General features: G+C 37.4%; 1 protein-coding gene across 2 annotated transcripts in view; it reads left to right on the top strand.

Moving 5' to 3' along the window:
• EIPR1 (EARP complex and GARP complex interacting protein 1) overlaps positions 1-16180 on the top strand; it is a 97114-nt gene that overhangs the window by 14256 nt on the left and 66678 nt on the right. The window contains exons 1-2 of one of the 2 annotated variants that reach the window (XM_068398914.1): positions 46-815; positions 5757-5889. Coding sequence is in view for 1 of the 2 variants with exons in the window: in XM_068398906.1 (XP_068255007.1) it covers positions 5757-5889 (133 nt within the window). In the remaining variant the exon portion in view is untranslated. Of the gene's footprint in view, positions 1-45; positions 816-5756; positions 5890-16180 lie in introns of those variants that run through there. The other variant, XM_068398906.1, reaches the window with a different exon arrangement.

The raw sequence follows: 16180 nt of genomic DNA, 5'->3' as shown, positions 1-16180 counted from the left end.
CCTGGTATATGCACAGTTCTGTATGTGTGAAGCTTCATAAACTGGATTTTTCATTATTAGTTATTGGCAATCAGCTATGTCCTTTCCGATTGTAAGTTTAATAACAATTTATTAACTAAAATGTGAGTGACTTCTGTGGGTCAATTTCTATTGGGCTGTTTCTTCTGCAGTTAAGAGTACAATACTTCTAATTGTACAGCAACTTTAATTTTTGTGACTAAATTTCAGTAAATGCCTTCACACTGAAAGCAGATCTTGAGGCCAGAAGAATTAGAAAGCTGTATTGAGTGCAGGTGGCAAGGCTTTGGTAGCAGGGGGGCTGCAGTGGTGGCCTCTGTGAGAAGAGGCCAGGGGTTGCCTGTGCCAGCCATGACTGGTTCCTGTGAACCTGCCGCAGGACACAGCTGAGCCAGTCAGCCTGTTGGCACATCTGTGAAAACATTTAAGAAAGGGGAGACAATGCTGGATGGAAAGAGGAGGAGGGAACAAAGACTGAGAAACAGTGCAGGAAATGACAGAGGTAGGACTAAGGTCAGGAGGAACAGAAGGTGCTCCATGGTGGACCAGGTATCCACTGCAGCCTGTGGAGCACCTGCACCGGAGCAGGTGAATGTTCCTGAAGGAACTGTGGCCCATGAAGACCCCACACTGGAGCAGAGGAAAAGAGTGAGATGGAAAGAGCGTCGGAGAGAAAACACTATGTACTGACCATAACCACCACTGCCCCACACCCCACTGCGCTGCTTGGAGGGGGTTAGAGGAGTATGGAGTGAAGTTAAGCCTGGGAAAGGCGGGAGAGAAGGTGCTGGTTTAAGGTTTGTCTTTTTCTTTCCCACTACCCAAATTAGTAATTACAGTTTTATTTTAACTGGCAATAAATTAGTTCTTTTACCCAAGTCAAGTCTGTTTTTCCTGCAACAGTAATTGGTAAGTGACCTCCCTGTCTTTAGCTTGGCCCACGGGCTTTCTCATTCCTATTCTTCCTATTTTCTCCCTGTCCTGCTTGAGGGGAGCAAGTGGCTGGGTGGGAGTCTGGCTTTAGCCAAGGCTAACACCCACCACAGAAGCCCCTAGAATGGATACAGTCACCGACTCTTCTGATACTGGTCCGTAATGGACTGCACAAAATGAACTCGGAACTGTAGCTATGGGAGATGTGAGCTGTCAATTCCCAGTGTGGTTTTGAGTTTGTTACTCAATGATAATACTGGATGAGGTTCAAGGAAAAAAATATTCAAAGGTGTAAGGGGGATGGAGTATTCAGTTTCATTACATTTCAGATAATACTTGTGAGACCAGTAACAAAAGAAGTGGCAGACAAACTTAAATATAAATACACACAGTTATATTTTTGATTGTGCTGTCTTAGATGTTTTTCAGACATTTGGTTATAATATGGTTTTCTATTGTGATTTCTATGTGTTTGGGTTTTTTTACTTCTTGGTTCAGCTAATTAAATCTCCTGTTACAAAATTGTAATTGGAGGATGATTCTTACTTATCAGTTGATATCCAGCAGATCTTCAATAATTTAAATGTTCTGAGTTAGGTAAGTTGATTGGGCATATACTATGTATTTTAGAAATATTTACATATATTTCAACTTTAATGAGTATGCTTTTCTTTTTCCAGTGGATAACATTAATAATAGAAATGCAGGACACTTCCTAGGGTATTAACAAATTCTTGGGGGTTATTGGCCTTTAGCTGTGCCTCAGGCTGTCAGCTCCTCTCAGCTGGTTGCTAATCCCCAAGAAGTGCCCTGGGCCTCAAAGCATTATTGCTTAATTCAGCACTAGGTTCTCTAGATTTGCTTAAAAACTTTTTTTAGTTACCTAACCTAACTTATGAGCTGGCTTGCAGCCTCTAGTACTTGGCCAAGTACTGCACAGTGAGAGTTTTTTTATGCAGCACCACCAAGTGCAGAATATTTCTTCCCCTTTGGTCATGGACAGGTGTAGTGCAAATGAAAGAGCAGTGGTTGTACAGCTGGCATGGGAGCTTCTGCCTCATTGAGGTTTATTGCTGTATGAAGCAATTTAGGCATTCATAGGAGATCTGGTGAAAATATTTTGCTATTAACACTAATATTTCAAAGCAAAGGAAAATATTTATAAGATTTTATATTCAGTTGATATTTGAGATATTAACAATGTGTAGTACTTGTTATATGGTCTTCATAACTTGCTGGAAATTGCTTAAGTAGCTTCTTTTTGATGTAAGATCTGTGTTCTACTCAGTGTAGTTTTAGAACTTTTGTCTTCAGTACTTTCATTGTTGCTAAACTGTGGCGTTTTATACCGTTCGTAGTTTGATGCATTTACTGTATGCTTTGGAAGCATATAAAGGAAGTATACATCACTGATTCTTTTCTGATCTCTCTCATTCTCAGAACTCTCCAAGTTATTTTCAGTCTAGTGTCTTAGAACCTAAAATACTTATTTTCATGGGTTACCTTAATGCATGGCATTATATAGTCACAAAGCAGGGCACTGGCCGAACTAAAACAGTTCTGCAGTCTCCAATCTCTGCTGCCCAGGGGTGCCCGATGAAAGAAAATAAATTACAGAGATTGCATAATTGAAGAAAAAGAGATATTTTCTGTTGAAATTGGTTAGTTTTAGTCTCCCTTCCTCAGCATTTTCCTTAGCAATTAGTAATTCCTCCAGATTTTGAGGGGAAGTAAATAGTTACTTGTTCTCATTCAAATCTCACTCCTTTTTCCTCAATACTTCGACTACTGTTCAGTGGGAATTTTTCCCAGTGTAATTAGAGCAGATTAGTAACTCATTTGTGTAGTTACTGGTAATAAACCCAGTCACTTGTAAGAGGTCTTTTCCACAAGGATTGTGTTCCACAAGAGCTATGATTACATGTATCATTAACCATTACACTACAGTCATGTTGAGAAAGTTCTCTGTGTGGACTTGGCTTACTTACACTTAACGTTTTCTGTATCCTCATCTCTGGTGTCCATATGCTGCACTAACTAATCCACGGTGAAGCTCATTTCTACTCTCCATCAAGAAAGGTTAGAAAGATCATGATTCAAGAACTGAAGGGTAACACTCCACAGAACTGAAGTTTGTCTGGTTCTGTCAGACAGTTATTATAGGTGAATATTTATTTCTGCAAATATTTGTCTTCATGGCATCACACTGGTACAGCATTCGGTACTAGTACATTTTTATTAAAATTCTTTAGTCCTTAGTATTTAGCAAAGTCACTATTCCATATGATGAATACAATTTATCATGTATTTAAATCAACATGATTAAGAATATTATTAGCAGAAAAACATTGGGGGAACTCTTGCAGTTCTTTCTGTTAAGCTGATAACTTTTTCTGGTAGACTGTGTTGTTTGACATAGCTGTGAAATATGTCATTTTTCAACTCAAAAGGGTATAAACAATACCCTTGCATAAGAATTAAATTTCATATTTCCTCAAAGTCTCAGTCCTTTAATCTGTTAACTGTGTGTTCCCGCAGAGTTTCCAGCTATCCATAATGTCAGCTGAAGCAGAAACATAACAGGAGAGGAGAAACTGGTTATTTGTGCCTTCAAAGGGCTTCAGACCGGGTAAAGGGCACTCCCTTAGCTTATGTGCTGAGTGACCCTCTTAACCTGGTTAGTGTGGGTAGAGAATGTGTGTGGCTGTAGTAAATGGGATTTAGATTTGTGGTTCACCTTCAGGGACTTGGGTTGGGCTGCCAAAGGAGACTCCAGCGACTCCAGTGGAAGATTGCCTTCCCCCTCTTTACCGTTTTTTTTTTTGTGTTTTTTTTTTTTTCTTGAGTTAGCTGAAAACAAGCACATTTAGCAAATCTGGTTGTGTCTTACATGGGGAAACTAAAACAACTTGTAACTTTTAAACTACGACAGATCTTCGCATATTTCACACTGTTTCTCTGTTAAATACCCAATTCAGTAAATTTCAGAGATCCACTTCTCTCTGTTATGCTAATGCCAATTATCAGTATTTTGCTGTGTAAAAAATACAACAGGAGTTACTCTTCTTGACATGAGTTTGTTGAAAATGTTTTACCTTACATTTGTGAATATGTTGCTATTCTTTAGCTTCCAGTTCTGTGCTTGTAAAGTAGCTGTTGGACTTCTCAACAGTTTGAGTTTATTCAGAACATCAAAATTTAGCTGATTAGAGCAGCATAAAAGGCTGAATAGATGATGTCTTTCAATTTTTATTTAAAAAAAAAAACAAGAAAAAACAAGGGATGAGGTTAAACTGATCTTTAATGATGAAAGGAGCAAGAGCTTTCTGTATAGACAGAAGCTCTTGAACTGGGATACAGGGAATAGATCAGAGGGGGGTTGTATGGAAAGCCAGAATAAAGTGGAATGATAGATAAGTCTAAGTGATGTTACTCTGGAGAGTTTTGAAAGGTAGGAGAGTCACTCTTTAAGCTGGACAGGAAGATGGTTATGCAGTTGGTGGGGTAGATGGATAGTGTCCTGATTCCTGGGTAGATTTCTAGGTTTAGGGCAACAAATGAAGTCTGAAAATACAACTTGCTGATCAACTGCAGAGGTGCTTATATGCCTGGGATGACAGAGTGGAAGAATAATACAGGTGATGAGGGTCCAGCATTGTGTTTGAAAGAGAAAGAAAAAGGTAACATGTGAACTCATCCCTTTAAGAAAAAATAGTGTGTAATATTACTAATTTAGACTAAGTTGAGACCTATTTGGCAGCTCCTATATTTTAAGAAAATTTTCTGTAATACTGTGTAGCTAAGATTTTTGCAGTGATTCAGTGTTAATTCAGTAGACTGAATTCAGTCATTATGATAGAATGTCTCTTGGTTTTTTTCTCTTCATTGTTCACCCAACTTTGCTAATTAATTTTTAATGAGGATACAGTTCTCTAAAAATTGTGGGTATTCTACAGTTTATTTGTTCACTGTTGAGCTTAGTGGAATTAGACCCATGAGTAAAGTTACTTGTGTATGTTGTGCCAGGTTAGAATCTTTCTCAATTTCTTCTAGTTCTGAGGCAACTATAGAAAAACAACTAACTAAAAACAGGAAAAATGAGAGTAAGGTAGGCCTGTTTAAAAACAAACAAACAAAACCCCACAACAAACAAAAATCAAAATCACAAAAAGCAAACCTAGCTGTATGTCTTTTAAAAATCTTATCTATTTAAACATCATATTATTTTTCTTCATCATTCAGGTCAATATTTTATTTTTCCATATAGTATAAAAAGTATTACAGATTTATATATTGGTACAGATATGTGATTGCTGAAGTGAGCTCTCAAAAAGTTCCTTACTGAGTTTACAGTATTTGTTTCAAATGAGTACTTTCCCTTTCTCCCCTTCTTTCTTTGTAGGATGCTTGAATTCGATGAGTTGGTTACAGAATTGATGCAGACATTTGGACTAAGGATTGTAATGTTGTTATTTCTGTTTATTGCTATAAGAAGTGTTGAATTGCAGTACAAGTGGCTTATTTACTATTAGCCATAAAATAAAAAATCACCTTCGAGCATTAAGTTGCAAAATCGAGAAGAATAAACACGGTATTTCCTCAAAATGGGGAAATTGCTTGTGTTTTTCTAGAAAAGTATATCCTGTATGGAATCAATGATATACTAAATTGTTAGTATAAGAATTAATCACAGTAGATATAGGTTATAAAATTCTCATTAAATTGTTCTGTGCAGTCATCGTGTATAATTAAGACCCACAGGAAAACATTTGAAACCCTAATGTTCTCTTCTATTGTATTTGCAGATTCACATCATAGATTTTGATGACGAAAATAACATTATAAACAAAAACGTTCTCCTTCATCAAGTGGGTGAAATTTGGCACATTAGTACCAGTCCTGCAGATAAAGGTGTACTAGCAACTTGCTACAATAAAAGTAAGTCCTTTCTAACCATGTTAAACTTGTTTAAGTGTTTTGATATTTTCGAATATGCAAAGATTGAACATCTAGCTATGTGTAAACACTTTAAATTGGAGTTACCAACACAGGCATTTTTCAAAAAATCTGCTGTACATTTACCTATACCTCATTTGTCTCATATCTTTATATCATCTTGGTTAGAAGTCTACTTCTGCATTCATGTCAAGGAAAGCAGCAGAATAAAAGTATTGCTTGCCTGATTAATGTAAAGCATGGCAAATAAAATATATACCTGTCATTTTAGGCTTCATTCTTTTTATTGTTTTATGTGTTTGCTTTTGAAAGTGAAAGTAAAGGTCTTTCAAAACAGCATCATGCCAGCAGCAAACTCTCTTGAAAATTGCAGGTGAAGTTTGTATGTAATGTTACTTGTCGTATGGTTAATGCAGATACGCTCACAGAAAACTATAAATCCTTATCTAAATAGCTCATCAGAAACATTAGGAATGCTCCTTGTGTAACCTGACACTTAAGTGCACAGATGTTGAGGTTAAGGATCTCTGTGCATTTCCTAGGTGAGGCAGGTGTGAAGATTTTCTGTCATGAGGCTTGAAAAATCCACTTGCATCACTTGGGGAAGGGAGTACTTTTTCTCTCTGACAAGCAAGAAATCTGTGCTGTCAATTGGAATAAATATTATTTCTTCTAGTAAATATTAGTCCATTCTTTCATGGAAATACAGTCCAAGAATATAAGAATAAGGTAGTGGGTTTCAGACTTCATGCATCTGTAGACAGCTGTAGAGATGTGAATTCCTGCTGCTCAACCTTGTGGCTATGTTAGAGAGAAGGTTCCAGGGTTGCTGGGTTCTTCTGGCTCTTGAATTGAAATAAAAGTGCTAAAATTTGTATTTCTTTCATAAATCTTATGTGAATCTTTTAAAGACAATTATAGAGGATAAGTAGAGTAATAAAGAGCTTTTTCTGTTTTCTAAACTGAAAATTATTGTGGGTATTTTGACTAAGAGAGAACACTGAAATGGTATTGGTCTGTTTTTTGATTACTTCTTACTCTCTGGTTGACTTACTGGACATAACTTCCTCACCTTGCCAGTGACCCATGGAGAAAATGAGAAAACAGTAATCGGGCCTGAAATTCTAAAGTCGTCCTAGTAACTTTCTGGCCAGTTTCAGAGCAGAATCTGGGAAGGTTGTCTGAAGTCTCCTCTAAAGAAAACCAAAACGAGTTTCTAAGTTTCTTTCTCTAGCTTTTCTGAGTTGATTGCATTTTTTTTCCTTAAAGAGTATTGTGCTGCATGGAATAGCATGAAACATTTTAAAGAATTTACCTCTTTTTCCCTACATAACTGAACAGCAAGGTGATACAAGATAGCTTATCAAGTCCAGTATTTCATGTATGTAATGTACCGTGTAATGTTAACCAGTCTTAATTTATTAAGTTTGTATCTATTTTTGAGCTCAAGTATTGTGAAAACAAATAACTTTATACTCTTTTCTCAAAAAGGTCTATATTTGTGTTACTTGTAGCCTTTTATACCACTTCCTTATAGCAATATGCATATTAATGAAAAACCCTCCCTGGGAGAGGGCTTACTGAGATTGCTAGAATTGAGCTTCTGTCTGAACACTCTAAATTTCTGTGAGATTTCTGACTTACTTTATTGGACCTGTTAATTCACATGCATGTTTTCTATTCTATCTTCTTTGTGTTCTAGATTTAGTTTACCTAGTTTCTGAACATTAAGCTTTATTGTTTGTACTTCATCTTCATTTAGAATCATCAGCCATGACCTTTCTGCAGGAAGCAAGATCTGATTCTTAAATGATTATTGATGATTCTAAATAGCAATGTATAGAACAGAAAGCACACAGCATGGAGTTCTAATAACAAGGAATACTGAGTTTAGCAGACAACTTATTTCAAGTAGTAATGCAACCAGATCAAGCAATCGAAACTTTTAAAATGCTTTTATGTATTGAATTTGTTTTGTTATTTTAAAAAGACTTTTTAACTATTTTCCTCATTGAAGTATCAGTCAAATGAGATGATGCTGTCAGGAACAAGTCATAGGTATTGTGACCATCTTTTGTGTCTGAGCTCAGTATTTCTGGCAAATCTTGACTGTTGTTGAAACTGGGAGATTGAAGAAATGTGATATATGTCCATTATTAACAGCTATTTTTTTGAAGTTGCTTAAATAAGTGGTGAAATGTGGCATTGAAGTAAAGTGGAATTATGTACATTTTGTATTTCATAGCTCATTGAAGTAAGCTAATGGCATAGGGTGAAGAACTCATGAAAAACTTAAATTTCCTCTTTTTCTATTGGGAGAGAGATTGAGTTTTCTTTTAGTTTCTCACACTTATAGATAGTTAGCATAACCAAGGTATGAATAAGGCCTTACATTACTGCATGAAAAAAAGATGTAGTGGGTGTAAACAGAAGAGCACTTCTCCACAGTTCTTCTGTTTCTTGGTTTTTGTCAAAGAGGGCAAGTAAGCCTTTCATATAGGAAGTCTGGGAATACTATAATGGTTGAACTGAAAGAGTGATACTGTGTACTTACTTTGAAGAGAGATTTTGAGTCTTGATTCACTTTTTAAAAGCATTTTGCAGCTAGTAATACAGAAAAATATCGATTCCTGAAAATTTGTTTGTTTTAGTGTTTCAGTCATCTGGACTATGTGTTCTCCAGACCGAAGATTAATTCTTTTCCTAGAGCTGACTTATACAATATACAAGATGTCTTTTCTCCAGATTTAGCTACTCTTCTTTTTTAAAATCATACCGTATTTTTAAAATGCAGTGAGAAATCTTTCTGCAGTATCGGGTTGTCATCATCCCCTGTAATATTAGTGAGACATTCAAACTTTTTTTTTTTAATTTAATTAACTACTTAGCAGTTAATACTACTACCTCAAGAAGTTGAAGGTGACGCTAGCAGTCTTGATGTATGTTTTGAAATACGAGGGATCTGATGTTATTTGCTTGTCTTCTCTTGTAGGGATAAAACTTAGCAAAATAGTGTAGTACTTCTGGCTGATTTCTGCTGAGTGCTAAGAATTGCATGAGAGAAACCAATACTCGTACTCAGCTGGTAATAGTAGGTTATTTGTGGGGACAAGAATCAAATAGAAAGTTGTAAGCCCTCTGTGTGTGTTTGAGAAGGATGCTGATATAATAATGTTCAGAAGTTTTTACTGTTCTGGTTGAGAGAGGCCTTGAATTTATCACAGAATCACAGAATGTTAGGGATTGGAAGGGACCTCAAAAGATCATCTAGTCCAATCCTCCTGCCGGAGCAGGATTACCTAGATCATGTCACACAGGAACGCGTCCAGGCGAGTTTTGAATGTCTCCAGAGAAGGAGACTCCACAACCTCTCTGGGCAGCCTGTTCCAGTGTTCGGTCACCCTCACCGTAAAGAAGTTTTTCCTCATATTTATGTGGAACCTCCTGTGTTCCAGCTTGCACCCATTGCCCCTTGTCCTGTCAAGGGATGTCACTGAGAAGAGCCTGGCTCCATCCTCATGACACTTGCCCTTTACATATTTATAAACATTAATGAGGTCACCCCTCAGTCTCCTCTTCTCCAAGCTAAAGAGACCCAGCTCCCTCAGCCTCTCCTCTTAAGGGAGATGTTCCACCCCCTTCATCATCTTCGTGGCTCTGCGCTGGACTCTCTCTAGCAGTTCCCTGTCCTTCTTGAACTGAGGGGCCCAGAACTGGACACAATATTCCAGATGCGGCCTCACCAGGGCAGAGTAGAGGGGGAGGAGAACCTCTCTTGACCTACTAACCACACCCCTTCTAATCCACCCCAGGATGCCATTGGCCTTCTTGGCCACAAGGGCACACTGCTGGCTCATGGTCATCCTGTTGTCCACTAGGACCCCCAGGTCCCTTTCCCCTCCGCTGCCCTCCAACAGCTCTGTCCCCAACTTGTACTCATACATGAGGTTGTTCTTGCCCAGATGCAGGACTCTACACTTGCCCTTGTTATATTTCATTAAATTTCTCCCCATTTATATAATGGGGCTCTTAATTAAAAGGTGAAAGATCCTCTTGAATGGGGAAGTTCCTATGTTAGTGTGTTTTTGTTGTTTTTTTTTTTGTCCTTCAAAGAAGGCATTTGGCTACTTCTAACCATGATGGTGTGTGATTCTGCAGATCTGAAGCTTTTCTCGCATGTATGGATATGTATATATGAGTTTGGTAGTCTTCTAGGTTTAGAAGGTAAATTAGATTGTTAAAGTTCAATAAGATACAGATTAAGTTTAAAGGAAAAACTAAAAGGATGGATTGTTGAGAGAAGGGTACAATGCACAGAGGGTTTTGAGTGATGATAATAAAGGTGGCAATAAGCTACGGCGCTACAGTTGCATTTTAATTGGTTAATGCTTAATCTCTGAGAAGTTACATGGGCTTATTTGCCTCTGATATTTATTAATATCTTAAAGTTATGTTCAATAAAGTAGAAATCAAATAATTTGCTTCACAGTGACCCAGAAATGAAAAGGAGAATGCTGTATTTAGTGGAAAATCTCTGTCAGAACAATTCTAGGAACTTTACACCTTCCTTCTTTTTGCTATTCTGACTAGCTGTAGTCAATATGTCGCAATAGTCAATGACTATTCATTTTTTATTTTCTTTAAAATGTGACAGGAGTGACACTTCGAAAAAACTAAATAAGAAAGGTGACAAAGTAATTAAGGAGATTATAGCATCTTAGTAGAAATGCACTTTTAAATATCAGAAAAGAATAATGATGGTGTGGGTGAAGATCAAGAATGTACCCTCCAAATAATGATATAAACCAATGAGAATAATGGTACACTAAATATAATAATAAGTTTTAAAATGAAGCTAAATTAGTCTTCAAGTGTACAATAAATTGATAGTCATCCAAGAGCTCTATTCACCTGCTGGGGGGAAAGTCATTTTGCATGTGTATCACTGCTTAAAGTTTGAAAGAAGCCTTGTTTCACTATTCAAAAGAGCATCCTAGCCTACACCAGGGTAAACGTTTCACTGGGTGAGGTGAAATGCCAAAAACTGTAGATCATGCTAGAGCAGAGTCGCTTGGGAACCAGAACAATGAAAACCTGACGAAGTCCTAGACCCTGCTGGAATACGATCCATATACAGTCTCAGTATTCCTGAAGTTTCAGACTGCAGGAAGGGAAATAGGAAAACCATTTGAATGAACTTCTGAGGCAGGGAGAAATACCAACAGACCAGAGTGTGTCTAATGACATTTTTGTATGTAAAGTAGGTGATGGAAGCCTCTGATCTAGGGTTGGCTGAAAAAAGTGGGTTACTTGGAAATATGTCAATTCCTGAATAATGCCCTCTTTGTCAGTCCAGTTTATAATGGACTGTCATCAGGTGTTTGAAAAATTTACCAGTAGGTGGATGCATAGGGGTGGGTACAGGTTGTATGTGGTTTTTGTGAGTGTGTATCTTGCATATGCCTTGTTTCATATAGAACTTCATTTTTATACATCCATCCATCCCCTTCTTTCACCAGCCATTTTAGGGTACTGTTAAAATGGAGACGCACTATTTCCTAAGGACTTAGAAAATGCTGTAGAAAGTAAATTTCAGCTACATCACTAAAGGAAGAAGGAATGCAGAGATTTTTCTGTAGGCCATTTGAAGAGTTTTGTAGCCCTGCCAGTTTTGCTGGCAATGGATGGCTCCTTCCTGAATGGCTTGGGTGTCGTGTCTGCACAGCAGAATATTTGGTAAAGGGGGTGAATGCTCATAATGATGTGTTTGGGGAAAACTATCATTCTAAAATAATAATTTTGATAAATACAAAGAGAACTCTTAGTCCAATATTTTCTACTTATATTCATGTTTTGCAAAGAATAAACTTTAGTTATATCCTGTAAGCTAAAATAAAAACTCAGATTTATGCATTTCTCTGTATAAATCCATTGCTCGGCTCTCGTCTATTTAAAATGTCAGTGAGATACTAGTGGTTTGTTTAAATTTTGATACTGTGTAATGGCTAGTTACTTGGGCAGTTACTACGTCCTGATATATGTTCTACAGATGCTTAGACAAGATGGTAAAACTGTTTGAGAAGTCAAGGGAGTAAGGCAACCTGGTGGGTTTACATGAAGTAATGGGGAGGTACAGGGGAGGAAATAGAGGAATGATCCAGACTAAGAATTCTGCATTGGTGGAAAATACCATTTGTCTACTGAACCTCTAATTGGATCTAGGTAGCTATCTCTGTTATTGTAAAGGTGAGTCTTGAGGAAGTGATTAAAAGCAGCTACTTTGCTGTTTCTTCTGCATACAGGTGAAGGATATGTTTTGGGGGACAAAAGTAGAAGACCTTGTCTCAGGAGCATAACTGTAGGGAATGCCAGTGTACTGTTAACTGTCTGATAGGAAAATACTTGCTGAAAGACAAGGTGAAGAAGCGAAGGAAATAGTAAAATTGGAGAAATAAGGAAATCCTGAAGGAAGGAGATCTCAAAAGTAAATAAGGGATATCACTTAAGGGACAAGTGTATGGCTGCAACCATTTGTGAGAAAGCAAGAAGGTACAAAGTGGTATGCAGCCTTTGGGCAATCAGTTCTGTGGAAGGCTGTAGAAATGTTAATGAAGTAAGATATGGCCCTTAGGTGTTATCGTTTTGTACATATCTTCTGTACCATTTAGGGTGTATCAGTCGAAAAAATCTATTAGTGTGAGTAAATGTCTGCCTGTTCTTTTTTTTTTTTTTTTAATTAGTTGTTTATATTTTGCATTTTCTTTCCTCTTTACTGGTGGCAACTCTCCCTTCTTTCCTGAGACCTTCCTCTTCCTTTCCATGCTATATACTGAAATGATCAGTGAAATAATTTGTTGATTCTTAAATTGTTGAGTCTAACTTTTAGGTTTGATGCTGCTACAAAATGAACAGCGGTTTGGAGACTTCAGCTTCTCCTTTTACTGTTTCAGACTGTGCTGGCAAACTAAACAAGATGTTTAAGCTGATTGTTTATGCAATTGTGAATTGGCTTGCAGGAGTATTTTCTCAGCCACAAAAGTACCTTTATGTAATTGAAAACTTTAAAATTAGAATGTGACATAATGGGCCACAAAAAATAACAGCATTAAAGTCTGATGTCTGGAATGATTTATTAAAATGATGTCAAGCAGGGTGGGAGCAGGTGTGGAAAGTGTGTGTGTGTGAGCTATATCAACACTGAAAATGATTTAAGAACAAAACAACTCTTACCTGCTAGCTTGTGAGGGATAGAACCTGCTGACTGTAAGAATCTTAACCTTGAGTAATCAGTTTTTGATATCAGACGGCTGGCTGCTCTGGTTTTACTGATTGCATCAGTATTGCTATAATGATAATTTTTGCTGGTAACTGTAACCCGTAGAGTAACATAAATAATCTCAGGATGTTTTTTAAGGTTATATATGTATTCCAGTAACTTGAACAGAGCCATGGCATTGACCTAGGGGCTGACTTGCAATGGTGCATGCTGTTAAACTGTTAGGATGCTCCCTGTGCAGTTTTGGTGTGGGCCACCTAGCACTTTCAGGCAATGAGGTAGTCCCAGAACATTATGAGCAGTTTGAGCGTAGCCGGCTCCTTTCAGTCTACCGTATAAAAAAAAAAAAATAAATAAAATTGAGCTTAACTGTGCTAGCTGGCCTCAGGGCTGGAGGACTGTACCTGACTTTATTTTGAGTTGCCAAAAAATAAAATACCTGTCATAGTTCTTCATTGCAGGTTGTTATAAAATACACAGATTGTTTATTTTGGAGAAAGTGTTGCAGGGAAGCATGCAAGTATTTCAGAAATTAGACAAAAGTAATGATAAAGTTATATACAAAAAAAAATAAGGTATGAAGATATGGTCAAGAATTTCTATTCTGCTGATCTCAATGGTGTGGTGGTTCTGTTGTGCAGCTTATTCCACAGAATTGAGAGAAATCATTTTAGAGATAATTTGATCCTTCTAGAGAGGAGGATATTTTGGAACAGAGTTGCCCTTTTTGTATAGCATTTATACAGTGTTGAGTGCTATGAGGTGATTGTGTTGTGATGAGGATTGCTAGACAGTGTGCAGGTATGCCTTAAAGAATGCTGATGACTTAAAAAGAAAGCTTCGTGCTTCTCAATTTGAAGTGAATGCTTAATTACTGGGTATTAGGTGCACACATTCATTGAGGCAAGATATTTATCTAATGATAATTGTCTAATTTATCTTGGAGCTCTTGCTTCTGAAAAGGGTACTTTTTTCTACCTGCTTTCAGATGCCAAATTCTGAATTAGATGGTGGACCAGAGCTCCTTGCCAGCATCGTCATTTCTGAGTTTATAGAAAGGTTCCAAGTAATCTGAGGTTTAAGAAATGTTCATGCCTTGACTAATTAAAAGGGGATAATTCAAACTCTTAAATATAAATGTCAATAAATTATATAGAGTATTCTGAAGAATTGTTTTAGGAGTTGCTTGTGATTCTCTTTTACCCACACTTTTCGTAATTGAATGATCTTCAGCAGAACTTTGAGAGAAATTGGTTTTTTTGGGTTTGTTGGTGGTTTTTTTTGTTGTTTTTGTTTTTGGTTTTGGTTTTTTTTTTTTGGTTGTTTGTTGTTTGTTTGGGGTTTTTTTTGGTTTTTTTTATATAAAACAGTTGACATCTCTTGTTCTTGATGACATTGAGACCATAGGCAGTCCCGAGGAAAGATGCTGTCTGGTACTTTTGTCATCCTTGAAGTGTGTGAACTTGGTCTCATCAATGACAATTAAAAAATTACAGCTATTTTGAAGGCAGGCAGTTTTTCACAGAGTGCTTTATCCTGTGCTGCTTGGAGAAGAACGCTCATCAGTTACTCCTTTTAGGGTTTTCTTCTTAAAAATTCCTGTGGGAACAGAGGATGAAAGACATGTTATGTACAAGTACATATGGAAATGCAGGGACGAAAATAAAGATGTGAATGTGTGTTTTTGATAGATTTGGATTTTTTTTAAGCTGACAGTCACAGATCTTTAAAACATTAGGAAAAATACTTGCCACCTTGTTCTTTTGGTGTCTTATGTAGTAGTTCATGAAGGAAATACTTAAATCATGTGTAAAGAAAAATAGTTACAGGAAAATCATCCCTAAAATGTTGAAATGCCCATTAATATCTGATTACTCTCAACTGCTGCTGGAAATGCACCATCAGGTGAAGGCAAAATAAACTATTTAAATGTTCAGCTTCTATGTTCTACCTGAAGCTACGCTTATCACTGTACTAACATGACTGCCTGTCTGGTGGAAGTGTACAGGCAAATTTAGAATTAGTTTATCCTAGTGGTGTATCAACATATCTTACCAAGCATTTGACTTAGGACTTTTATTCCTAGCTTTCCCTGTCTTGCGTTTGTAATACTTGTTCTAGCTGTATTTGTTATAATTCACTGATAAAAAGTAATACTTTTTGAAACATTTTTATTTCTGAATTTGCATAAGATCAGTTTATTCCTGTGGAGCTCTAGAAATGTATTAAAATTTTTATTTGTTAAACTCTTATTACCAATTTTAGCAGTTTAAACAGTGAAAAAGTGTTACTGATTTCAAGTTCCATTTTCTGACTTTTGATGTAAAATTGCTTAAAACCAAGAAAATGGCTCCCAAGAAGGCATAAGCCCTGATGTACTCGGCACTGGTGAGGCCGCACCTTGAATATTGAGTCCAGTTCTGGGCCTTACACTTCAAGAAAGATGTTGAGGTGTTGGAGCGAGTCCAGAGGAGGGCGACCAAGCTGGTGAAGGGTCTGGAGGGTCTGACCTATGAGGAACGGCTGAGGGAGCTGGGGTTGTTTAGCCTGGAGAAGAGGAGGTTCAGAGGTGACCTTAGTGCAGTCTACAACTACCTTAAGGGAGGTTGTAGTGAAGTGGGAGTCAGCCTCTTCTCCCGGGCAACTAGCGATAGGACAAGAGGGCACAGCCTCAAGCTTCGCCGGGGAGGTTCAGGTTGGACATTAGGAAGCATTTCTTCACAGAAAGGGTCATTAGACACTGGAATGGTCTGCCCAGGGAGGTGGTGGAGTCACCATCTCTGGATGTGTTTAAGAAAAGACTGGACATGGCACTTAGTGCCATGGTGGTGTCAGGGCAATGGTCGGACTCGATGATCCCAGAGGTCTCTTCCAACCTGATTGATTTGGTGATTCTAAGGTGTATGGTTTTGATAAATTCAACACTGCAAATAAGAATTCCTTCAAACTTGGTGCTTCTTGTTTATATCCCAGTTTCAAAGATGTGAAGCAAATTAC

The sequence above is a fragment of the Nyctibius grandis genome, chromosome 1, assembly GCF_013368605.1.
Source record: "Nyctibius grandis isolate bNycGra1 chromosome 1, bNycGra1.pri, whole genome shotgun sequence".
Taxonomy (NCBI): domain Eukaryota; kingdom Metazoa; phylum Chordata; class Aves; order Nyctibiiformes; family Nyctibiidae; genus Nyctibius; species Nyctibius grandis.
This window is presented reverse-complemented; position numbering and strand designations above follow the sequence as displayed.